Source organism: Balaenoptera musculus, chromosome 15 (assembly GCF_009873245.2).
Source record: "Balaenoptera musculus isolate JJ_BM4_2016_0621 chromosome 15, mBalMus1.pri.v3, whole genome shotgun sequence".
Taxonomy (NCBI): Eukaryota; Metazoa; Chordata; class Mammalia; order Artiodactyla; family Balaenopteridae; genus Balaenoptera; species Balaenoptera musculus.
Window position 1 is genome coordinate 24,665,338 of NC_045799.1, and position 24,150 is coordinate 24,689,487.

The following is a 24,150-nucleotide window of genomic DNA, read 5'->3' on the forward strand; positions in this document are numbered from 1 at the left end:
TGTCCCACTTACTCTAATTCAAGTTAAAAACAGGTAACATAAGGAAATCTTTCCCTAAACTTATAATTAATAGTGGCTCATGTTTAAAGAACTCTTACTAGGGACCAGGCCCATGTGATCCCTTTAATCTTTTGGATCCTGTGCTTGTCCAGCCTTCTGGACCTTTCCTTGTGTGTTGACATGACCTCGTCTGCTCATGGAGGAGGAGTTTTATCTGTGTGTGTGCTTTGTTGTTGGCAGCATGATGAAAGTATGACTTTTTTTCCTTTTAATGGAACGTCTCCATGCTCTCTCCTTGTTGGAACATGAGAGGAAGCTCCTTCCTGTTTCAGTCCTGCATGTGTGGACTCACCACACCTGATGTAGCTACTCCCCTACTGACAGCCCTTCAAGTTGTTTTCCTTTTTTTTATTATGATGTAGAATTGACTTAATCCTCATAACAGCCCTCTGAGGGAGGCACTGCTATTATCATCTCAGATGCGAATGAAGCAGCTGAGGCTGGGAAGTCACGCAGTTGCGGAGCGGTGTGTTTATTGATACCCTGTTTCTTGTGCCCTCTCAGTAGGCTGTGGGTTCCACTGGGGCAGCCCCCAGGCCTGTCTTGTTCACGACTGTATCCCCAACACCCAGAAGAAAGGAATGACCAGAAACCACAATTTCTAACCAATGATCTCACAAAATTGCACATAGACCGTGACCTCCCAATTCCAGTCTCTGTGTTGGTCAGAGCTGGGCCTGTGGCAGGTCCTCCTGCTGGATTCCTGGGGGGTCAGAGCCAGAACCCCCTTCCACTCTCATCCAGGCCCCAAGAGCCCCACTCCTGCTCATGTCTGCCTCCAAAACAGACTCCCTGGTGGCTCCCCTCTGCTCTTCCCAGCAGGGCCTGGATCGCTCCACAAGCTGCTGCCTCCTCACTCCCGACCCCGTCCTTGTGGTGCAGACCCATAGATACTGGGCTGGCCCTGCTTTGGCTGTTCTGCCCTGAGGTCTGGGCACCAACCCTCTGGCACGTTGGGCCCCGCTCAGGACTTGCTCGTTCACTCCAGCACAAGTGAAACCGCAGTCGTGTCTCCTGGAATTACGTCTCCATTAGCCTGGTGTGTCATTCTCGGGAAGGGACCAGTGAGGAAATGCGTGGGGACGTGTTGGGCAGATCGCTAGTGATTCAGTGGCGTGGAGCCCGCATTTGTGGACAGACAGGGGGTAATTTCAGGTTCATTCCCGTGGTTGTGTATGGCCCTAGTTGGAAGATTTGTTCCTCCTGACATGAGGTGCCAGTGGCCCAGGCTGGAACACTCGTCCTCATCCAGCTGGATGTGCATGTTTGCTTTGCTTTTCTTAGCTGGTGGCATTTTGTCGAGGTCTTAGTTCATTCCTTTGTCCCTCCCGTCCTCAGACTTTTAGCTCAGCACTCAGCATCCCAAGCTTGTCTCTCCCAGGCCCTTCCCAACTCCCTCTCCTACCCCCACAGCAAGAGTGACGTGAAAAGCCCAAGCTAAACACAGGGGCTCAAGGCCAGCAGGAAGGCCTGGGCTTCAGTGGCCCGAACTCCACAGTGACTCTCAGCCCCATCCCTGCCCAGCTCACTGGATCTCAGGCGAGTCACATAACTCCTTGGACCTCATTTATGGATTTGCAAATATTGGTTTGGCCAAAAAGTTCATTCGGGTTTTTAGGCACTCTGCTAGGGGTGAATGAGACACAGTCCTGCTTCCAAGGAGCTCACCATCTGTGGGAGAGAAAGAAAAGGAAACAGGCAGGGCCAGGGCAGCGTGATCGTGCTATAAACGGGGTAAACTCGGCCTGGGGAGCTCAGAGCTGGCGGTTACGGAAGCTTCGGGGGCGGGGGGAGGCAGCCTCTAAGTGGAGTCCTGAGGGACGTGTAGGGTCAAACCAGGTTCTAGGTGGTAAGACTTGGGGGTGAGAGAGCCCGTGAGTGAGCTGGTGTGGAAGGCAGTTCTGTAGGACGGGCACATGCCACCTGATAGGGAATGAGGCCATTTCAGGACAACAGTGGTCAGAGCCACAAGGCCCTCATGGGCCTTGTTGTGCTGAGGACCAGGCTGAGCTTTCGGTTTTAAGTGAAGACAACTGAGATCAGATTCATGCTCTGGGACTTCCCTGGCGGTCCAGTGGTTAAGACTCTGCGCTCCCAATGCAGGGGCCCGGGTTCCATCCCTGGTCGGAGATCCCACCTGCTGCACAGTGCTGCCAAAAAACAATAAAGATTCATGCTCTGCAAACCTCCCTCTGCCAGGAGGGGAAGAGGTCAGGGGTTTGAGCTGGAACCTGGAGCACAGGGGGGAGGCTGTTTGAACCTGGTGAGAGGGGCTGGTAGCCTCTGTTTCCTCAGCCTAGAAGGGTGGTTGTGAGTGGGGAGTATGGAAGTGAGTGGGGAAAACTTGTATGAATTGAAAAGTGCCACCTAGATGATAATTGCCTTCATAGCCAGCTATGATCTTACTTTGCGACCTCCCAGACCCTGAGGCTGAGATCTAGTGATTTCCCTATTATTTTGCATCTTTAGAGCTAGAGAGTGGAGGTCTGTTTCTCCACCATCTCCTCGCACGCATGTCCATTCAGGCCTGAGTTGGCAGGTCACACCAAAGCCCCATCCAGCTCCACAGGTCAGCCGTCAGCCCCACTTGCTCCCAGTTTCCTAGACCCCAGGCAGCAAAGGGCAGAGGATGCAGCACTCTGATTGCCAGTGGTGACAACCACGTGAGTTCTCCCAGTCGTGGGCTGTCAAGTGTCAGCATCTCCAACACAAGCAAGAGACCGGGGGAACCGGGACATGCCTGGGGAGACAGCACCTGCTTCTCCAGGGCCCTGCAGCCCAGGGGCCAGTGTCGGCCGTGGCTGCGATCCCGAGCCCTGTGGCTTCTAGACACACGCATTAACAGCCTTGCTAGCTCTGTTGTCTCGGACGCTTGTTTCGCCTTTTCTCAAGAAACTCTCTCTCCTTGGCTAAGTGACAGAGGGTGGATACGAAGCGTGAGCATGGGGCCTTAGCAGGACTCGGCAGTGTGGGTACAGACCCCTGAGAAGGGCGTGGGGGTCAAGGGAAGGGCTAGGCTCCGGGCCTCACACAGGCAGGATGGGCACTGCAGCCTAAACGTGGTCACTTACTCCTGGGTGACCCTGGGCAAGACCCTAACCTCTGAGTTTGCTCATCTCGAAGTGGGGCTTATGAGCCCTACCCCAGGGTGTTGTGAAGATTCAGTGATGTGCTTTTTGTTAAGGGACCCGGCCCAGGGCAGATCCTCAGATGTTGGTTTCTCCATCTCTCCTCACTCCCACCCTGTGGTGGAGCGTGTTCTGACCATTTCATTCCACTTCTGATCTACCCCTCTCTGTCCCTGGCCACCCTTTTATCAGCTGCCCCATTAAATCTTCATCTTCTGGGAATTCCCTGGTGGTCCAGTGGTTAGGATGCGGCGCTTTCACTGCCAGGGCCTGGGCTTGATCCCTAGTCAGGGAACTAAGATCCTGCAAGCTGCACAGTGTGGTCAAAAAATAAATAAATCTTCATCTTCGTCATGGCCCCAAGGGGAGCCTGGAGCCCTCATGGCTGCCAGTGAGAGGAATGTGGTCTGACTGAGCCCTGGGAGGGGATCAGCAAACTGCTCCCAAGACGCCAGCCCCATGCTGGGTCTGGGGCCACAGAGCTGGAGCAGATGCCACCCCATTTGGTGGGGAGGCCAATGGGAAGTGACTTCGCTTCAGGGGTCGCATAACTGAGTGTGGAGTCGGGGAAGACTCTGGGTGTGGGAGATGGCGATCTTGCCTCTCCAGGGATGAGAAGGAGCCCTTTGCGGGAAGGGTCGTCCCAGCCTGCGGGCAGGGCATGGGCAGAGGCACCAAGGTGCGGCCACACAGCTTTTGCAGGACCAGGCTGCGTTCAGGGCTACGGGGACCCGCAGGTGTGGCGCAGGGAGAGGGGAGCACTGGAGGCTGCTGAGCGGGCAAGTGACGGGCTCTCGTGGTGTGTGTGTGTGTGTGTGTGTGTGTGTGTGTGTGTGTGTGTGTGTGTGTGTGTGTGGACAATCCCTCAGGGACCAGGAGGATGAGGGAGGCCTTTGAGCAAGAGGGGGCAGTGGGAGGGAGAAAAGGGGGCTGAGCTGGAATTCTGAGGAGGGGAATTGGTGGAACCTGGTGGCTGATGGCGATAAAGAGGCCGAAGGGCTCAGCCACTGTCGGTGAGGGCAGCTTTGAAGAATGGGCTGCTCCGAAAGTATCCCTAGAGTAGGGAGGCTGTCCAGCAGTGTGGGTAAGCGTGCAGTGTCTGATGCCAGATGGTCTGGGTTCAAAGCCTGCCTCTGACACTTGCTGGTTGTACGACTTTGGGCAAATTACTTGAAGAACCTTTGTTTCTTCATCTATAAGATGGAATAATTATAATGTACCTATTGTGAAGGTTTATTGCAAGGATTAACTGTTTTAACACATGTAAAGTGCTTAAATTAATGCCTGAGTATTATCAGCATTTTTATTAATAAGAAGAAAATGTAATAATGGACAGCATTTATCAGAGCTAGGTGTTTTTCTCTTTTCTCTCAGAGACCGACCATTAGAGTTATAACTACTAACTACCCTAGAAAGCATTTAGTCCCTAAATCATGTAATTCTCACTTTCATATAATAAACTGAAAATTCTACAACTAGGTTTGCTTTGTGTTGTTTTGTTTTTTTGTTTTCTTTTTTTTGGCCTCACCGGTTGGCTTGCAGGATCTCAGTTCCCTGACCAGGGATTGAACCCGGGCCTCGGCAGTAAAAGAGCTAAATTCTAACCACTAGGCCACCAGGGAACTCCCCACAACTAGGTTTTTTTATACCATAAAAACATTTTTCACTTTTGTTTTCAAATTAAAACCATTAAAAGATTAAAAAAATAAAATAAAGAATGGGCTGTTCTTCAGGTCTCTGAAAGCACAGAGGGACAGAGCAAGGACTAGGGGAGCCACCATTGTAAGTAATAAACTAGAGTTTATCACTCATTTTACAGATGAGGAAAATGCTGCTTAGGGATGGGGAAGTGACTTATACAGGGTCACACAGCCACTAACTTGCCCATGCTATTTCCACTGCTTCTTTCCCAACTTTCCCTGCCCAGATTGGGCAAAGTAGTGCTGAGTCTGCAGATGCTGTGTTGGCTGAATCCCAGGGCCTCTGGGAAATCCTTTCTCCTCAACCCAAATGGAAAGCCTCTAGGTCAGAAGAGGTTGTCTCAGCCAGCCTGTGACCGCTAGGGACTTCCCTCCGAGAGAGTGAAACCTCAAGACCAGTGTGTCCCCAAGATGCCCTTTCCCTGGGGACAGGGGCAGGGCACCAACTCAGGACTAGTGACTTTCGGTTCCAGACAGACCAAGCCAGCACGCAGGGCTGTTTCCTTCCATGCCACCCTCCCCTGATACTTTATTATGAAAAGGTTCACACACACAGCAAGGTTGAAAGATTTAACCTTGAACACCTGTATACCTACGACTTAGACTCCACCATTCACATTTTACTATACTTGGATAATCACAAATTATCCATTTCTCAATCCATCTTATTTTTGTAATGTACTTCAAAGTGAAGTATACACATCAGTACATTTCCTGTCAGATATGTCAGCATGTATATCATTAACCAGAGCTCCATATTTACTTACATTTTTCTTATGTGAAATTTGTATACAGTGAAAAACACAATGTTTTTCATTTTTTTATTGAAGTATAGTTGATTTACAATGTTCTTTTAATTTCTGCTGTACAGCAAAGTGATTCAGTTTTACATATATATATACTTGTTTTTTTGGCCGCTGTGCAGCATATGGGATCTTAGTTCCCTGACCAGGGATCAAACCCATGCCCCCTGCAATAGAAACACAGAATCTTAACCACTGGAACACCAGGGAAGTCCCTACATTCTTTTTTTATATTCTTTTCCAATATGGTTTATCACAGGATATTGAATATAGTTCCCTGTGCTATACAGTAGAACCTTGTTCATTCACTCTATATATAATAGTTTGCATCTGCTAGTCCCAGACTCCCAATCCATCCCTCCCCCACCTCCCCTCCCTTGGCAACTACAAGTCTGTTTTCTATGTCTGTGAGTCTGTTTCTGTTTTGTAGATAAGTTCATTTGTGTCATATTTTAGATTCCACATATAAGTGATATATGGTATTTGCCTTTCTCTTTCTGACTTACAAATGGGTATTATTTCGTTCTTTTTTATGGCTAAGTAGTATTCCATCGTGTGTGTGTGTGTGTGTGTGTGTGTGTGTATACATATATATATGTATATACCACATCTTCTTTATCCATTCATCTGTCGATGGACATTTAGATTGTTTCCATGTCTTGGCTATTGTGAACAGTGCTGCTGTGAACATAGGGGAGTGTGTATCTTTTTTTTTTTTAAACATCTTTATTGGAATATAATTGCTTTACAATGTTGTGTTAGTTTTGTGCTGTATAACAACGTGAATCAGCTATATGTATACATATATCCCCATATCCCCTCCCTCTTGAGCCTCCCCCCTACCCTCCCTATCCCAACCTCTAGGTGGTCACAAAGCACTGAGCTGACCTCCATGTGCTATGCAGCTGCTTCCCACTAGTTATCTATTTTACATTTGGTAGTGTATATATGTCAGTGCTACTCTCTCACTTTGTCCCAGCTTACCCTTCCCCCTCCCCGTGTCCTCAAGTCCATTCTCTATGTCTGTGTCTTTATTCCTGTCCTGCCCCTAGGTTCATCAGAACCTTTTTTTTTTTTTTAGATTCCATGTATGTGTGTTAGCATATGGTATTTTTTTCTCTTTCTGACTTACTTCACTTTGTATGACAGACTCTAGGTCCATCCACCTCACTACAAATAACTCAGTTTTGTTTCTTTCTATGGCTGAGTAATATTTCATTGTATATATGTGGCACATCTTCTTTATCCATTCATCTGTCGATGGACACTTAGGTTGCTTCCATGTCCTGGCTATTGTAAATAGTGCTGCAATGAACATTATGGTACATGTCTCTTTTTTTTGTTGTTGTTAGAAAAACATTTATTAAATAATTTAAAAATCTGCCTGTTTGATTTGAATCTTATTCAAATATGTAGTTTTCCCTAGGCACCCATTCAACTACATGTATTACTTGCACTTAGGTCTGGTTGACTGAAAGAATCAGAGTGGAGGATGGAAGAGGAGGCAGTGATGTAAACAAAACAGAATGTTAGGTCTCCCTCAAATAAATATCTGAGTAGGTGGTCCAAAGTTGGTATCATGTTCCATAGTATCAGGAATTCAAGCTCCTTATTTCTCATTGTTTTATAAAGCATGGCGCCAATGGTCTAAATGGTAACATTTACAACTGAGGTGATTTGGTTGGAGAACAGCTAACACTTCACACATGCTGCCTCATAAGGAAGTTTCCCAGAGGCTGCCACGTGACATTTCTGCTTAGACTCCACTGGCCAAAACTTACTCACTAATTGCAAAGGAGCTTGGGAGATATAGTAAGCATTTATTTGGTAGTACTTCCCATATGGCAATCACTGCTCTTAACTCCAGTGATCCACTGTTCTGATAACAGATCTGTTCTCTCTTTTTCTCTTTTTCTTTTATAAATTTATTTATTTATTTATTTTTGGCTGCGTTGGGTCTTTGTTGCTGTGTGCAGGCTTTCTCTAGTTGCGGTGAGCGGGGGCTACTCTTCGTTGCAGTGCATGGGCTTCTCATTGCGGTGGCTTCTCTTGTTACAGAGCATGGACTCTAGGCACGTGGGCTCCAGTAGTTGTGGCACTCAGGCTCAGTAGTTGTGGTTCGTGGGCTCTAGAGCACAGGCTCAGTAGTTGTGGCACATGGGTTTATTTGCTCTGCGGCATGTGGGATCTTCCTGGACCAGGGCTCAAACCTGTGTCCCCTGCACTGGCAGATGGATTCTTTTTTTTTTTTAACATCTTTATTGGAGTATAATTGCTTTACAATGGTGTGTTAGTTTCTGCTTTATAACAAAGTGAATCAGCTATACATATACATATATCCCCATATCTCTTCCCTCTTGCATCTCCCTCCCTATCCCACTCCTCTAGGTGGTCACAAACACCGAGCTGATCTCCCTGTGCTATGCGGTGCTTCCCACTAGCTATCTATTTTACATTTGGTAGTGTATATATGTCAGTGCCACTCTCTCACTTTGTCCCAGCTTACCCTTCCCCCTCCCTGTGTCCTCAAGTCCATTCTCTAGTAGGTCTGCGTCTTTATTCCCGTCCTGCCTCTAGGTTCTTCATGACGATTTTTTTTTTTAGATTCCATATATATGTGTTAGCATACGGTATTTGTTTTTCTCTTTCTGACTTACTTCACTCTGTATGACAGACTCTAGGTCCATCCACCTCACTCTAAATAACTCGATTTCATGTCTTTTTATGGCTGAGTAATATTCCATTGTATATATGTGCCACATCTTCTTTATCCATTCATCTGTTGATGGACACTTAGGTTGCTTCCATGTCCTGGCTATCGTAAGTAGAGCTGCAATGAACATTGTGGTACATGTCTCTTTTGGAATTATGGTTTTCTCAGGGTATATGCCCAGTAGTGGGATTGCTGGGTCATATGGTAGTTCTATTTTTAGTTTTTTAAGGAACCTCCATACTGTTCTCCACAGTGGCTGTATCAATTTACATTCCCACCAACAGTGCAAGAGGGTTCCCTTTTCTCCACACCCTCTCCAGCATTTATTTATTTATTTATTTATTTTTATTTATTTATTTATTTATTTATTTATTTATTTATTTATGGCTGTGTTGGGTCTTCGTTTCTGCGCGAGGGCTTCCTCTAGTTGCGGCAAGTGGGGGCCACTCTTCATCGCGGTGCACGGGCCTCTCACTATCACAGCCTCTCTTGTTGCGGAGCACAGGCTCCAGACGCGCAGGCTCAGCAATTGTGGCTCACGGGCCTAGTCGCTCCGCGGCATGTGGGATCTTCCCAGACCAGGGCTCGAACCCATGTCCCCTGCATTGGCAGGCAGACTCTCAACCACTGCGCCACCAGGGAAGCCCTCCAGCATTTATTGATTGTAGATTTTTTGATGATGGCCATTCTGACCAGTATGAGGTGATACCTCGTTGTGGTTTTGATTTGCATTTCTCTAATGATTAGCAATGTTGAGCATCCTTTCATGTGTTTGTTGGCCATCTGTATGTCTTCTTTCGAGAAATGTCTATTTAGGTCTTCTGCCCATTTTTGGATTGGGTTGTTTGTTTTTTTTGATAATTGAGCTGCATGAGCTGCTTGTATATTTTGGAGATTAATCCTTTGTCAGTTGCTTCGTTTGCAAATATTTTCTCCCATTCTGAGGGTTGTCTTTTCATCTTGTTTCTGGTTTCCTTTGCTGTGCAAAAGCTTTTAAGTTTCATTAGGTCCCATTTGTTTATTTTTGTTTTTTATTTCCATTTCTCTAGGAGGGGGGTCAAAAAGGATCTAGCTGTGATTTATGTCATAGAGTGTTCTGCCTATGTTTTCCTCTAAGAGTTTTATAGTGTCTGGCCTTACATTCAGGTCTTTAATCCATTTTGAGTTTATTTTTGTGTATGGTGTTAGGAAGTGTTCTAATTTCATTCTTTTACATGTAGCTGTCCAGTTTTCCCAGCACCACTTATTGAAGAGGCTGTCTTTTCTCCATTGTATATTCTTGCCTCCTTTGTCATAGATTAGTTGACCATAGGTGCGTGGGTTTATTTCTGGACTTTCTATCTTGTTCCATTGATTTATGCTTCTGTTTTCGTGCCAGTACCGTATTGTCTTGATTACTGTAGCTTTGTAGTATAGTCTGAAGTCAGGGAGCCTGATTCCTCCAGCTCCGTTTTTCTTTCTCAAGATTGCTTTGGCTATTTGGGGTCTTTTGTGTTTCCATACAAATTGTGAAATTTTTTGTTCTAGTTCTGTGAAAAATGCCATTGGTAGTTTGATAGGGATTGCATTGAATCTGTAGATTGCTTTGGGTAGTATAGTCATTTTCACAATGTTGATTCTTCCAATCCAAGAACATGGTATATCTCTCCATCTGTTTGTATCATCTTTAATTTCTTTCATCAGTGTCTTATAGTTTTCTGCATACAGGTCTTTTGTTTCCTTAGGAAGGTTATTCCTAGGTATTTTATTCTTTTTGTTGCAATGGTAAATGGGAGTGTTTCCATTTCTCTTTCAGCTTTTTCATCGTTAGTGTATAGGAATGCAAGAGATTTCTGTGCATTAATTTTGTATCCTGCTACTTTACCAAATTCATTGATGAGCTCTAGTTGTTTTCTGGTAGCATCTTTAGGATTCTCTATGTATAGTATCATGTCATCTGCAAACAGTGACAGTTTTTCTTCTTCTTATCTGATTTGGATTCCTTTTATTTCTTTTTCTTCTCTGTAGACTTTTTTTTTTTTTTGTAGACTTTTTAATGATGGCCATTCTGACCAGTGTGAGGTGATACCTCATTGTAGTTTTTTGTTTTTTTTTTTCAAATTTTCATGTTCAGATGCATCACCTATGGATCTTGTTTTTTTGTTTTTTTTTTAATAAATTTATTTATTTAATTTATTTATTTTTGGCTGTGTTGGGTCTTCGTTTCTGTGCGAGGGCTTTCTCTAGTTGCGGTGAGTGGGGACCACTCTTCATCACGGTGCGCAGGCCTCTCACTGTCGAGGCCTCTCGTTGCAGAGCACAGGCTCCAGATGCGCAGGCTCAGTAGTTGTGGCTCACGGGCCTAGCTGCTCTGCGGCACGTGGGATCCTCCCAGACCAGGGCTCGAACCCACGTCCCCTGCCTTAGCAGGCAGATTCTCAACCACTGCGCCACCGGGGAGGCCCCTCATTGTAGTTTTGATTTGCATTTCTCTAATAATTAGCGATGTTGAGCATCTTTTCATGTGCCTTTTGGCCATCTGTATGTCTTCTTTGGAGAAATGTCTATTTAGTTCTTCTGCCCATTTTTCAATTGGGTTGTTTGTTTTTGTGTTGTTGAGTCCTATGAGCTGTTTGTATATTTTGGAAATTAAGCCCTTGTCGGTCACATCATTTGCAAATATTTTCTCCCATTCTGTAGCTTGTCTTTTCATTTTGTTTATGGTTTCCTCTGCTGTGCAAAAGCTTGTAAGTTTGATTAGGTCCCTTTGTTTATTTTTGATTTTATTTTTATTGCTTTGGGAGACTGACCTAAGAAAACAATTTATGTCAGAGAATGTTTTGCCTGTGTTCTCTTCTAGGAGTTTTATGGTGTCATGTCTTATGTTTAAGTCTTTAAGCTATTTTGAGTTTATTTTTGTGTGTGGTGTGAGGGTGTGTTCTAACTTTTGATTTCATGCAGCTGTCCAACTTTCCCAACACCCCTTGCTGAAGAGACTGTCTTTTTCCCATTGTATATACTTGTCTCCTTTGTCAAAGGTTAATTGACCATAGGTGTGTGGATTTATTTCTGGGCTCTCTATTCTGTTCCATTGATTCATATGTCTTTTTTTGTGCCAATATCATGCCGTTTTGATTACTGTAGCTTTGTAGTGTTATCTGAAGTCTGAGAGAGTTATGCTTCCTGCTTTGTTCTTTTTCCTCAGGATTGCTTTGGCAATTCTGGGTCTTTTATGGTTCCATATAAATTTTAGGATTATTTCTTCTAGTTCTTTGAAATATGTTATGGGTAATTTGATAGGGATCACATTAAATCTGTAGATTGCTTTGGGTAGTATGGCCATTTTAACAATTTTAATTATTCCAATCCAGGAACATGGGATATCTTTCCATTTCTTTACATCATCTTCAATTTCCTTTATTAATGGAAAAACACAAATCTTAATGCATATTTCCTGAAGCCTTCTTTCACTCAGCAAGATATTTTTGAGGCTCATTCATGTTGTTGCATATAACAGTAGTATGTTGCTTTTTAAAATAAACTTTTAAATTTTGGAATAATTTTAGATAGTACAGAGAGTTCTCATATGCCCCCCACCCAGTTTCCCACATTTTTAACATCTTATATTACCATGGTATGTTTGTCAAAACCAAGAAACTGACCCTGGTACATTACTACTAAGTAAACTCCAGATTTGATGTGGATTTCACCAGTTTTCCCTGTACTGTCTTCTTTTTCTCCCAGGATCCAGTCCCAGGTACCACATTACACTTAGTTGCCACGTCTCCCCCATGTCCTCTGCTCACACTCTGTCTTTCCTTATTTCTCGTGACGTGGACAGTCTTGGGGAACAGTGGCCAGGTATCCTGTAGAGTGTCCCCTCTGGGTTTGTCTGATGCTTTTCTCATCATGAGGCCGCGTTTTAGGTTTTTGGAATGCTCAGGCAGTACACACTAGCCACGCTTCATGCCGTTTACCCTTCATCATTTGGTTAAGATAGTGTTTGCCAGGCTTCTCCAGTGCACAGTTACTATTTTCTCTTTCCCTGTTCTTTGGAAGTGAGTCACGAAGTCTAGCCTACCCTCGGGGGCAAGGAGTGGGGAGTGGGCAAGAATTAAGCTCCACCTCCCAAGGGGAGAGTCTCTACATATATTATTTGGAACTCTTTTGTTAGGATTCCAAAAGGAATTCTCCCTTGTTTATTTATTTACTTATTCAATCATTTATCGGCTGATTGTTTTTAATTGGATTTTTATTTTTATCAACATAACATGTATACATAATTTACCAAGTTAAGGCTTACAAGGAAAAAGAATAGCTCCCTAAGGTCCTATAGTTATTTGTTCTGGTGCGTCTAGATTGTATACTTACTCTACTATTTCTTGATTTTTTTTCCATTTTATATTAAGTCGAACCATGTGAAATTGTCAGTACTCAACCGTTTTTGATCTGCAAAATTGGCAGTTTCATATGGTTCAAACTAATAACCTAGTGTTTTGACTTCCTATTTGACCAGCTGATCGTGTGTGACATTGGAGTTGTTTTGTTGTGAACTGTGACTTTGCATCTACCCCTCATCTGACCTGGCTCGGGGATCAACCCCCAGCAGCTCCAGGCTCCGCCTCCTCAGACTTGACACCTTGGGCCTGGGTGAGAAAGGGGCTGCAGCAGGTGAGGGCAGCCTTTGCTGTGGTAACTACGCCCCATGGGCAGCTGCGGCGCAAGGCTTCAGGGGCTCCCTGGGCTCTCTGCTCTGACACCCTCAGTGGCAGAGTTCTGGGCCCTTAGCACACTGGGCCCCAGGTACATTGCCTTGCAGGGTTATAGCCACTAGTCCAGCTCTCCCAGTATAGCCTTAGGCCAACTGTTGAACCCTTTGTGCTTCAATTTCCTCATCTGTAAGGTGGGAACCATCAGCCTTCCAGATGGATTCCTGTGGTGGCAGAATGGCAGGTCCTTGTCCTGAGGCCATGGTGTGGGTTTGCTCTCTTTCCTGCACAGTGTGAGAGAGGCTTCCCAGAACAGGGGTCTGGGGGTCAGAGGCTGAGATGCCAGGCTCAACCTCTGTCTTGCTGTAAGGCCCTAGCCAGGTGCTCCCCCAGCTCTGGGCTTACGTCGCCCCATCTGTGCCAAGGTGATTGGTGATGATAATCTGAGAGGCTTGTAAGCGCCTGAGAACTGGTGGTATCTGCAGTGGTGAACCCCTCTCCCCGCATCCTTCTGCAGGGCTGGGACCTGGCCCTCCTGTTCCAGGCACTGGAGGTCCTGGGAGCTTGGGATGAATGGAATTGTAAGACTGCGGGCCCAGTGTTTGGGGGACCTTGGCAAGTCCCCGTTCCCCTCTGGGCCTCAGTGAGGGGGATGGTGGGCTGAGCTGCTAGGGCCCTTTCTATTCTGAGGCCCAGACAGAAAAGACAGACCAAGCTGGGCACAGACACCATGGTGGCAGAATCACTCAGGGACCCTGCCCAGGCCAGCGGAGGAGCCACAGTCATCAGGCAGTCTCACAGATGAATGTAAAATTGCAATTTGGACGAGTTTGTGCTACCAGATAAAAGTTAATGGGACCAAGAACCAATCTAGGGTGTGAGGGAGGGCTTCTCTGTGGAAGTGATCCTTCCTGAGGCCTGAAGGGCAAGCAGGTGTTTACTAGATGAAAGGGGAAGAACATTCCAGGCAGAGGAAACAGCAAAGAAAGATCCTGCATTGGAAGGGAACAGGCCAGTGTGGCTGGAGCTGAGTGAGGTGGAGCACGGCAGAGGCTGAAGCACGTACACGGGCAGGGACCAAGTGCAAGGCCTTAGAGCCCCAGAGAGTTTGATCTTCACCCTAAGAGCCATGGGAAGCCTTTAGAGGACCTTAAGCTGGGAAGTAACATGACCAGATTTGTCTTAAAAAGCAACCGCTGCTGCTAGGGTGGGAGGTTTGAGATCAGGAAGCCCAGAGAGGAGACCACTGTTGTTCAGATGACAGTGGCTCTGTCCAGGGTGGTAGCTGCGGGGACAGGGAGAAATAGAACTGACAGGCTTGGTGGCTTGGCGGCTTGGCGTATGGGAGGAGACAAGTCTGTTGATCCTGTGGCCTGAACACCTGGATGGAAGAAGGGGGATATGGGTTCCCAGTGGGAGAAGCAGGTTTGATAGGGGACTTGGCTGGGGTGGAAGGGCCAGTGGGCACCCAGGAGGTGAGACAGAGGAGCACCAGTCTGGAGTTCACAGGCCAGGGCTTGGGATGGAAGTATAGACCATGGTAGGAGGAGGAAGGGCAGTAGGGCAACTTCTGAGGTGCCAGTGAGACCTTGAAGGGTGGTGTAGGCCCTGAGATGCAGGGTCCCTGGGCAGGGTCTCCCCAACACCCACCTAGCCCCTCAGAGATGCAAAGTTCAGGGAGAGGTATCATGAAGCTTCTCACATCTCTCTCCCCCCAGATCCTGCTCATCTCTGATTACTTCTATGCCTTCCTACGGCGGGAGTACTACCTCACACATGGTCTCTACCTGACCACCAAGGACGGCACGGAGGCCATGCTTGTGCTCAAGTAGGCCTGGCTGGGCACAGGGCTGCACGGACTTCAGGGGTGAAAGGGCCAGAAGCTGGGCCAAGCCCTCTAACCAGAGTTGCCAGCAGGGAAGTCCTGGGCAGATGAGGTTTGAGTCCAGGGTCACAAATATCTGGTACCAATGAGGAGCCAAGGCTGGCAGCAAGGCCTGTGGGGAGTAGCCAGGAGCATCTCCACTTGGACTCCCCACTTTGTGGCTCTGCACACCAAGGAGCCCCCCCTCCCAAGCAGGAAAGGGGAAGAAGCAGATGAGCAGGGTTTGTTAGGTTGTGGCTACTGAATAAATGTTTTTTGTTATGAAAACGTCTACCCTGGAACCACACTGCACTCCTGGAAGGGGTGGGGTTGGCCCCTAATATCACCATGGTGCACTACACCCAGGCGTGGGTTTCCCGAATGAGCTCTGAGTCCACAGAACATGGGTCTGCGCACCGGCCAGCTGAGAATGGTGTAGAGCAGCCCTCCCCACTCCCCAAGCAGCTGGAGGCAAAGGGCCAGGCAGGCCTGAGCAATCTTTATTCTGCAGAGGAACAACAACCACAGATCCATACACCATGTCAAGACTGGGTGAGCCAGGGGCCAGTCCTTCAGGGGTGGGCAGGTCCAGGCATGGGCAGCACCTCAGGTCAGGGAGGGACAGATGGGCAGACAGGCAGGGGCCTAAAAAAAAAGACAAACCACACAGAGCAGGGGTGCTAGGGGCTGCTCCCAACCTTCCCCCATCCCAGCCAACACCCAGAGGGGCAACCCTAACATGACTAGGCCAGGATCCACCCAGGGGCAGGGTAGGTGCGGTTGGTGCCCCCTGGCTAGGACGTGGCATCCCCACCCAGCCCACCAGGGGCAGGGGCAGAGGCAGCTCAGTTCAGGTGCCAGGAGCTCCCTGGGCAGAGCCTGACAGGGCCCCCCCACTCCCAAGCCAACCCCCCCCTACTGCTGGCTCAGAAGCCGAAGGTTTCCTGGGAGGCGTAGACCATGTAGAGGAAGCCGTCATCGTCCTTCTCCTGCTCATAGATGTCGGCGATGGGCGTGGACACGCTCACCATGCTGTGCTGGTTCACCAGCAGGAAGAAGGCCTGCGTGGGGTTCAGCTGCAGGCGGCGCCTGAGGTGGACGGGAGGGCAAGCCAACCGTGAGGGGCCTGGCTGTTGGGCGAGTGTAGCCCTGACCCGCTCCCCAAAATGATCCTAACCCTCCACCTCACACCCATCCCAAGCCCTTCTAGAGGCTCTCACCTCTGACCGGACACTGACCCCAGCCCTGACCTTGACCTTTCCCAACCTCCCCACAACAGGGACCCAGCACCCGTTCCCGTGCCCCACCCCCACCCCTTCCTTCTCAGAAGGACCCAGCCCCCTGCCTGACCCCAGCTGGACCCAATCCCCCTCTGACAGCTGCTGCCCGCGCACCGGATGATCTTGACCAACTCGCTCATGTTGACATGGTCCGGGACCAGGAACTTGGTCTTGTCCAGGACAGGCAGCTGCTTCTCACCCTTGTAGCGCTCGATGATTACCTGGGAGCGGGGCGGGGGATGCGTGAGCCCGAGGCGGGGCCTGGGCCGGGCGGGGATGGGAGGGGGCGGTGGAACTCACCGGGATTTTGCTGGGGTGCTGCTCGCGGATCTGCTGCACCTCTTTACAGCGGTCGGCTGCAGACAGCAGTCGGGGATGAGGCCGGGCCGAGGTCCTCCTCGCGGTTCCGCCCCGCCAGTGCCCGAGGGGCGGCCCCGACCCCGCCTCCCCGAAGCCCCCGCCCCCGGAGCCGTCGGGCCCTAAGGCCCGGGCACAGGACCGGGATGCGAGGCGGAGGCCCCGGCCCAGGCCCCAGCCTGCTTCCCATCCCGAGGGTCCAGCTCCAGCCGAGCCTGACGTCACGGAGCTGACGTCATCTGCGGCAGTCGGGTCGGTCGGTCAACACCCCCCAGCCCCCACGCCCCCACCCCGCGCTCGCAGAGCGCCCGCCGGGCCTCACCAAAGCTCCGCCGCTGCTTGAAAGGCCGGTCTGAGGGCATCGCGCCGGCCCGGCGGGGCGCGCAGGCCGGGGCTCTGGGGCGCGCGACGCGGGGATGTGGCTGCGGTGCGGGGGCTCCGGGGGCTCCGCGCCTCGCGCTCAAGGGCTCCGAGGCTCGCGCTGAGCCCGGCGACGGCGGCTCGGGGAGGTAACTCGCCCGGCTGACGTCAGGTCACAACATTCCTTAAAGGGGAGGCCGGCGCGGCGCTCCCATTGGGCCGACGCAAAGTCCGCCCGCCCGGATCCGTGACGTCACGGCGCAGAGAGCTTGGATTCCCGGCCCAGCGCCGCGAAGGGGCGGGGGCTCCCAGGGCGCGTCACAGTCCCGTGACGTCACGGCCTGCGCAGAGGTGGGCTGGGCGGGGTGCGGTGGGCTGGGGTCCTCTCCCTGAGGTCCGGGCTGAGGGGAGACTAGGAAGCCTGCGAGGCCGTTGGGAGAGCAGGCTCGCAGCTCTGGCGGCGGGGAGAGCGGGGGGCCAGGCTGCAGCACAGCATCCTTCTGTTCCCACTGTCACTAAGTCATCTGACAGCGCTCACTCAGTCTGTTCCGTTCCAGGAACGGTAGGAGGCACTGGGGATGACAACACTAAACCAAACGTCCTCGCCTTCGTGGAGCTCATGGTTAGAGAAAGAAAAAGGTGGTGGTCGGGGTGGGGGCGGGGATAAAACATGAAGACACTTGGAGCAAGACACTAAAAAGGAGCATAAAGGTTTTAGAAGGAATTTCTAGAATTGAAAAATAGAGCTATCGAAATTCGAGTCTCAAAGGATGAGGCAAGAAAGCCAATTAGATACAGCAGAAGAGAAGATCACTGAACTGGATGAAAGAGTGGAAGCCATTAGCCAGAAAACAAGCCAGATGGAACATATAAAAGAGGAAGTGACAGGAATGGTAAGGTGAGAAGAATAGGTTCAATCAGCGTTCCAGAAGGAGAGAAAAGAATGTGGGAGAGGCAGTTCCTGAAGAACTTCCACAATTGATTAAAGACCAGGATCCTCACTTAAAATCCAGAACCGAATAAATAAAAATAAAATCTCATCCAGACACTTTGTAGTGAATTTTCAGAACTCTAAAGAGAAGAAATTAGACAGAAAAACGATTAGTTTGTGGAGTACAGAGCAAGGAGCACAGGACACAATAACAGGACTGGAGAGGGTAATCAGAGTTTAAGTGTTCTAAGAAGCTTCATTTATTTGAGAGGAGGAGAATAAAGATAATTGGTAATTATCTGGCTTTGTAAAGTCAAGTATGTATTTCAAACACTTCAGAGAGATCACTAAAAGAACAGAAGGTTTAACTGCCAATGCACAAAAGAGAAAAGTTTAGTAGAGGGTATTAAAATATAATTGAAGGTAGAAAAGGAGAAAAAGGAAGCAAAGTGAAAAGAATGGTACATAAATGGTACAAAACCAGAGGTAGAAAATGTTTTACATTCATCTATTAAAATAGAGATGAACAGATTGGCCAAGAAAAATAAAATGCAGGTCTATGCTGTTTACAAGAGGACATTTAAAACCTAAGGGCACCAAAAGTAAAGAGTTGGAAAAAAAAGTGTATACTAGAGAAAAACTAACCAAAAGATATACCCATAGCAAAATCAGACAAAATAGGCTTTAAGGCTAGAGACATTATTAGTGATAAAGAGGGTCAACACAAAATGATGAAAAGAACAATTTTCTAAGAAGATATAACAATTTTGAACTTGTATGTTAGAGGTTAAAAAAAAAGGCTGAAAGTGTATGAAGCAAAAGTGACAGGATACAAGGAGAAATTGCCAAGTCCTTCATCACAGTGGGAGATTTAAAAACTTTTTCAGTAACTGATAGACCAAACAGCCAAAAAAAGGATATAGAAGATTTTAATACCATTAATAATTCTAATCAATTGACCCTGGTAGAACCCTGAACCCAATATGTTACTTTCAGGCACACAAGAAACATTTATAAAAAATGACCTGTGGGGAATGTGGGAAACAAAGGAGTCAAAGACAACAGATGGGGACAGGGAAAATTACAGAATACATTTTAGGGGAAGATCATGGGTTAATTTTGGGGAGGTCAAGTTTGAGATGTCTGCTAGCTTCCAAGCAGAGACATAGAGTAGGCCAGGCCCCAAGACAAATCTCAACAGATAATCAGATAATTAATTTCATACAGACTGTGTTCTCTGACCACAAGCAAGAGCTGAATAAACTCCAAATCTTTCGATATTTAAAAACACTTCTAGGGACTTCCCTGGTGGTGCAGTGGTTAAGAATCCGCCTGCCAATCCAGGGGACACAGGTTCGAGCCCTGGTCCAGGAAGATCCTGCATACCGCGGAGCAACTAAGCCCGTGTGCCACAACTACTGAGCCTGTGCTCTAGAGCCTGCGAGCCGCAATTACTGAGCCCGCGCGCCTAGAGCCCGTGCTCCGCAAGAGAAGCCCATGCACCGCAACGAAGAGTAACCCCCGTTCACCGCAACTAGAGAAAGCCTGAGTGCAGCAACGAAGACCCAACGCAGCCAATAAATAAATACATTTACAAAAAAAACTGAAACACACTAAAAAAAATTTTTTTTTAAAGAATTAAAAAAAACACTTGTAGAAAACTCTTTACTCAAAGATGAAGTCATATGGAAATGAAAACTATTTAGGTCAAACTAAAAATGAGAATACATATAAAAACTCCAGTTTGGGGGGTGGGGGGACTAAAGCAGAATTTACAAGATTTGTAACCTTATCAGTGGTATTAGGTAAGAAGAAATATGGAGAATTTATGAGCAGAATGTCAAAGAATTTCAGAATGGAGTAAGTGTAAACCCAAAGAAAGTGGAAGGAAGATAATAATGAAGAGCAGAAATTGATTAAATAGAAAACAAAAGCACTAGTATGTACCACAAAACAAAGCTGGATCTTTGAAAAGACCAATAAAATAAACATTAATGTGCAAAAGGGATATAACTACAGATATAGCAGAAATGACAAAAATAAGATTATAAACTTTACGCCAGTACACTAAAAACTTAGATGAAGTGGACAATTTTCTAGTAAAAGATAATTTGCCAAGACTAATTAAAAAAGAAATAGACAAACTGAGTAGCCATATACAAAAAACAAAAAGTAGTCCAGATAGCTTTTTAGTTGAGTTCTCTCAAAATAATAATAATAAAAAAAAAACCAAACATGCATCAAACATTATACTTAATGGTAGAACACCATACTATATGATAAATGTTAAGCATTATTCCCTTTAGAGCCAAGAACAGAATTTTTAATTGTATTATTGAACAAAATGCAAATATTGCATGGAGGGGCCAGCCAGAGTACCAAGACAAGGAAAAGAAAGGAGCAAAACTATCATTCACAGCCAGAAAACCCAAAGGAATCTACGAACAATAAGAGATTGCTAACTAATAAAGTCTAACAACACACAATACTAAGTTTTAGGGTAATATGGGAAAATGAGAACTCTTTACACTGCTGATGGGAGTGTAAATCATTTCAGCTACATTAGGGAGCAATTTGACAAAATCTACCAAAACTGAAATGCTCATATCCTTCAAACCAGGAATTAAACTTGCGGGTGTGCACATGAGCCCAAAGAAATACAGTTAAGTATGTTTATTGGAACATTTTCAAAATAACAAAAAAAAAAATTGGGAGCCACCTAAATGTCCTATTAAATATCTTGTGTAACAGAACAACAGGACATTCCTGTAGTGAAAGAGGGAGAGAAGGGGTCAGCAAACTTTCCTTTAAAAGTACAGACAGTAAATATTTTCAGCTTTGCAGGCCATATGGTCTCTGGCAACTACTCAGTTCTGCTGGAGTGTGGAAGCAGGCCTAGACAATCTGAATGGGCAAGGCTGTGTCCTAATAATACTTTATTTGCTGAAACAGACAAATTTGGCCTGAGGGCTTTAGTTTGCTGACTCTTGATCCGGAGCTGTGTGTGTCAAAGTGGACACATCTCACATACACAAAGTTGCAGGAGATTGTGATCAGAGTCATTAAGAGCAGCTGAAAGAACTAGGTTGGCCATGGCCTTGAGGAAGTGCTTACACCTTTCTTTTGTCAGCCTAAGCCTTTGGGGATAGGCCCATCCCCCAAATCCCAAGGTCTGTGCTCCATCTTTCTCTTACCTGACCAGTCAGCAGGGCTGACACTCCCTCCACCAGTCCTCTGGTTACTCTGCTCACTTCTTCCTCCTCTCCTCCATCTTCCCTGAATCCAAAGGGCTGGCCTACTCTATGTCTCTACTTGGAAGTCTAGCAGACATCTCAAACTTGACCTCCCCAAAATGAACCCATGATCTTCCCCTAAAATGGACTCTGATTGTAACCCTCCCTCTCCGCATCTGTCATCTTTGACTCCTTTCTTTCCCACAGCCCCACACATTCTCCAGGCCCAAATCCTCTTGGCTCCACATTCAAAATATCTCCAGAATCTGACCACCTCTCACCACTTCCACTCCTGCCACTCAAGTCAGAGCCACCATCATCTCTTGTCTGTCTACTGCCATCGTTTCCTCCCTGGTCTCCTTGCTTTGGCTTTGCCCACTTGAGCCTGGTCTCACTACACTGACAAGAGTCCTCCTGTGCACACAGGTGTTGGATCATGCTATTCCTTCACGCCACTCAAAGTAAAAGTCAAAGGCTGAACAGTATGCCATGAGGCCTGCAGGATCTGCCTTCCTGCTGCTCCTCTGGGCTTATCTACCTCACCCTTGCCCCCTTGGCTTCAACTACACTGGCCTCCTTGCTATCACTATTCCGGGAATCCCAGACACACGTGTGCCCCAGAGCATTTCTGTACTTACTGGTCCCTTTTCCTGGAGCATTCTTCCCCAAGATCTCTTTGTGGCTCACTCTCTAATTTCCAAGGTCTCCTCAGGGAGGCCTTCCTGAATGATCTTATTTAATACTGCAGCCTCCACCCCAGTCACTCTCTATCCTCCCTCCCAACACCTTGCTGAATTTTTTTGACAGAGCAGTTATCACATTCTAATATGGTATATGCTTTTCCTAAACATTTTGTGATGAAAACTTTCAAGCGAATAGAACACTTGAAATCATTGTTTAATGACCACCCATATACCTACCAGTTACATTCTACACTTAACACTTGCTATATTTGCATTATCACTATCTGTCAATCTGTCCATGCATCTGTTTTATCTTTTTGATGCATTTCAGTAAGTTGCAATTCAACATTTGTTGATGATAAAAAATCTCAACAAAGTGGGTACAGAGGGACGGTATCTCAACATAATAAAGGCCATATATGACAAGCCCATAGCTAACATCATACTCAAAGCTGAAAGCTTTTCCTCTAACATCAGGAACAAGGCAAGGATTTCCACTCTCATCACATTTATTCAACATAGTATTGGAAGTCATAGCCAGAGCAATTCGACAAGAAAAAGAAATAAAAGATATCCAAAATTGGAAAGGAAGAAGTAAAACTGTCACTATTTGCAGATGACATCATATTATACATAGAAAACACTAAAGACTTCACCAAAAAAACTGTTAGAACTAATAAACAAATTCAGTAAAGTTGCAGGATACAAAATCAATATACAAAAATCTGTTGCATTCCTATACACTAATAACAAATTATGAGAAAGAGAAATTAAGAAAACAATTCCATTTAAAATTGCATCAAAAAGAATGAATTACCTAGGAATAAATTTAACTAAGGAGGTGAAAGATCTGCACACTGAAAATTAGAAGACACTAATGAAAAAAACTGAAATAGACATAAATAAATGGAAAGATATTCTGTGCTCATTTGGATTGGAAGAATTAATATTGTTAAAATGTCCATACTACCCAAAGCAATCTACAGGTTCAGTGCAAGCCCTATTAAAATTCCAATGCCCTTTTTCACAGAAATAGAACAAACAATTGTAAAATTTGTATGGGGGGGCTTCCCTGGTGGCGCAGTGGTTAAGAATCCTCCTATCAATGCAGGGGACACAGGTTCGAGCCCTGGTCTTGGACGATCCCACATGCTGTGGAGCAACTAAGTCCGTGCACCACAACTACTGAGCCCATGTGCCACAACTACTGAAGCCCGTGCTCCTAGAGCCTGTGCTCCGCAACAAGAGAAGCCACTGCAATGAGAAGCCCACGCACTGCAAGGAAGAGTAGCCCCCACTCGCCACAACTAGAGAAAGCCCGTGCACAGCAACAAAGACCCTATGCAGCCAAAAATAAATAAATAAATTTATTTTAAAAAAATAGTAAAAAATAAAATAAGATTTGTATGGAATCACAAAAGACCCTGAATAGCCAAAGGAGTCTTGAGAAAGAAGAACAAAGCTGGAGGCATTACACTCCCTGATTTCAAACTACATTACAAAGCTATTATAAAACAATATTGTATTCACATAAAAACAGACACATAGATCAGTGGAACAGAATAGAGAGCCCAGAAATAAACCCATGCATATCTGGTCAATTTACCTACAAAGAAGCCAAGAATACACAATGGAGAAAGAACAGTCTCTTCATGGGAAAACTGGACAGCCACATGCAAAAGAATGACACTGGACCACTGTCTTACACTATACACAAAAATCAACTCAAAATAGATTAAAGACTTGAATGTAAAACCTGAAACCAGAAAACTCTTAGAAGACAACAAGTGTAGGCCATGACCACCAACCTCACTTCCCACATGGGACCTTGGACCTGGCCTTTCCTTCCTCTGGGCCTCACTCCCTTGGTCCCCTTCTCTCTCTCTAGCCAAGGGAGTGCTCAGTTCTCACCCCACCTCCCTGAATGACAGGGCCAGGGTTGCCACCCCCTTCCCCTCCTGCTGTGTCCTTAGCCCCTGCCCTCCCCAGACGCTGGCCCTTAGAGCTGGCTGGTCACCTGGTGAGGTTGCCTCCCCTTGGCCTTTCCAGCCTCCAGCTGTTCCTCAGCGTTCTCACCCTGCCTTGGCCCTCAGCTTTCCTCAGCCCTCTCATGTCATCCTGGTCATGTCCACGTTCACACCCATTAGTGCCTCCAACAAGACAGTGACTCCCAAATCCCCACCTCCTGCCCTTGACTTTCCTTTCAGGCCTCCTGAACAAAGAATGTTTAGGCTTCTCAAACTTCTCTGAAAACTCAAGCTCAAAATCTCCTCTGAATGTGTTCAAAAACCTGAGATGACCTATCAGTTTTGTTTCCTTCTTGGAAACAACCTCCTACCCCATTCAGCAT

General features: G+C 46.7%; 2 protein-coding genes across 2 annotated transcripts in view; one reads left to right on the forward strand and one right to left on the reverse strand.

Moving 5' to 3' along the window:
- The window catches only part of PIGU (phosphatidylinositol glycan anchor biosynthesis class U), a 107,409-nt gene extending 92,165 nt beyond the window's left edge, over positions 1–15,244 (forward strand). The window contains exon 12 of the mRNA XM_036826433.1: positions 14,811–15,244. Coding sequence (XP_036682328.1) covers positions 14,811–14,924 — 114 coding nt within the window. The 3' untranslated portion in view covers positions 14,925–15,244. The remainder of the gene's footprint in view (positions 1–14,810) is intronic.
- Positions 15,245–15,434: 190 nt separating this feature from the next.
- Positions 15,435–17,146, reverse strand: MAP1LC3A (microtubule associated protein 1 light chain 3 alpha). Its single transcript, XM_036827466.1, has 5 exons — positions 16,916–17,146; positions 16,537–16,592; positions 16,351–16,457; positions 15,876–16,045; positions 15,435–15,601 (listed from the first exon to the last, which is right to left on the reverse strand). Exons 1-4 carry the CDS (start codon positions 16,953–16,955, stop codon positions 15,883–15,885), a joined length of 366 nt encoding a protein of 121 aa, XP_036683361.1. The 5' UTR covers positions 16,956–17,146; the 3' UTR covers positions 15,435–15,601; positions 15,876–15,882.
- Positions 17,147–24,150: the final 7,004 nt, after the last annotated feature.

Coding starts and splice junctions, on each gene's coding strand:
- MAP1LC3A (XM_036827466.1), bottom strand. CDS start 16,955: ATGCCCTCAGACCGGCCTTTCAAGCAGCGGCGGAGCTTTG. Junction 16,593..16,915: donor CAAGCAGCGGCGGAGCTTTG/GTGAGGCCCGGC, acceptor TGCTGTCTGCAG/CCGACCGCTGTAAAGAGGTG. Junction 16,458..16,536: donor AGCACCCCAGCAAAATCCCG/GTGAGTTCCACC, acceptor CCCCGCTCCCAG/GTAATCATCGAGCGCTACAA.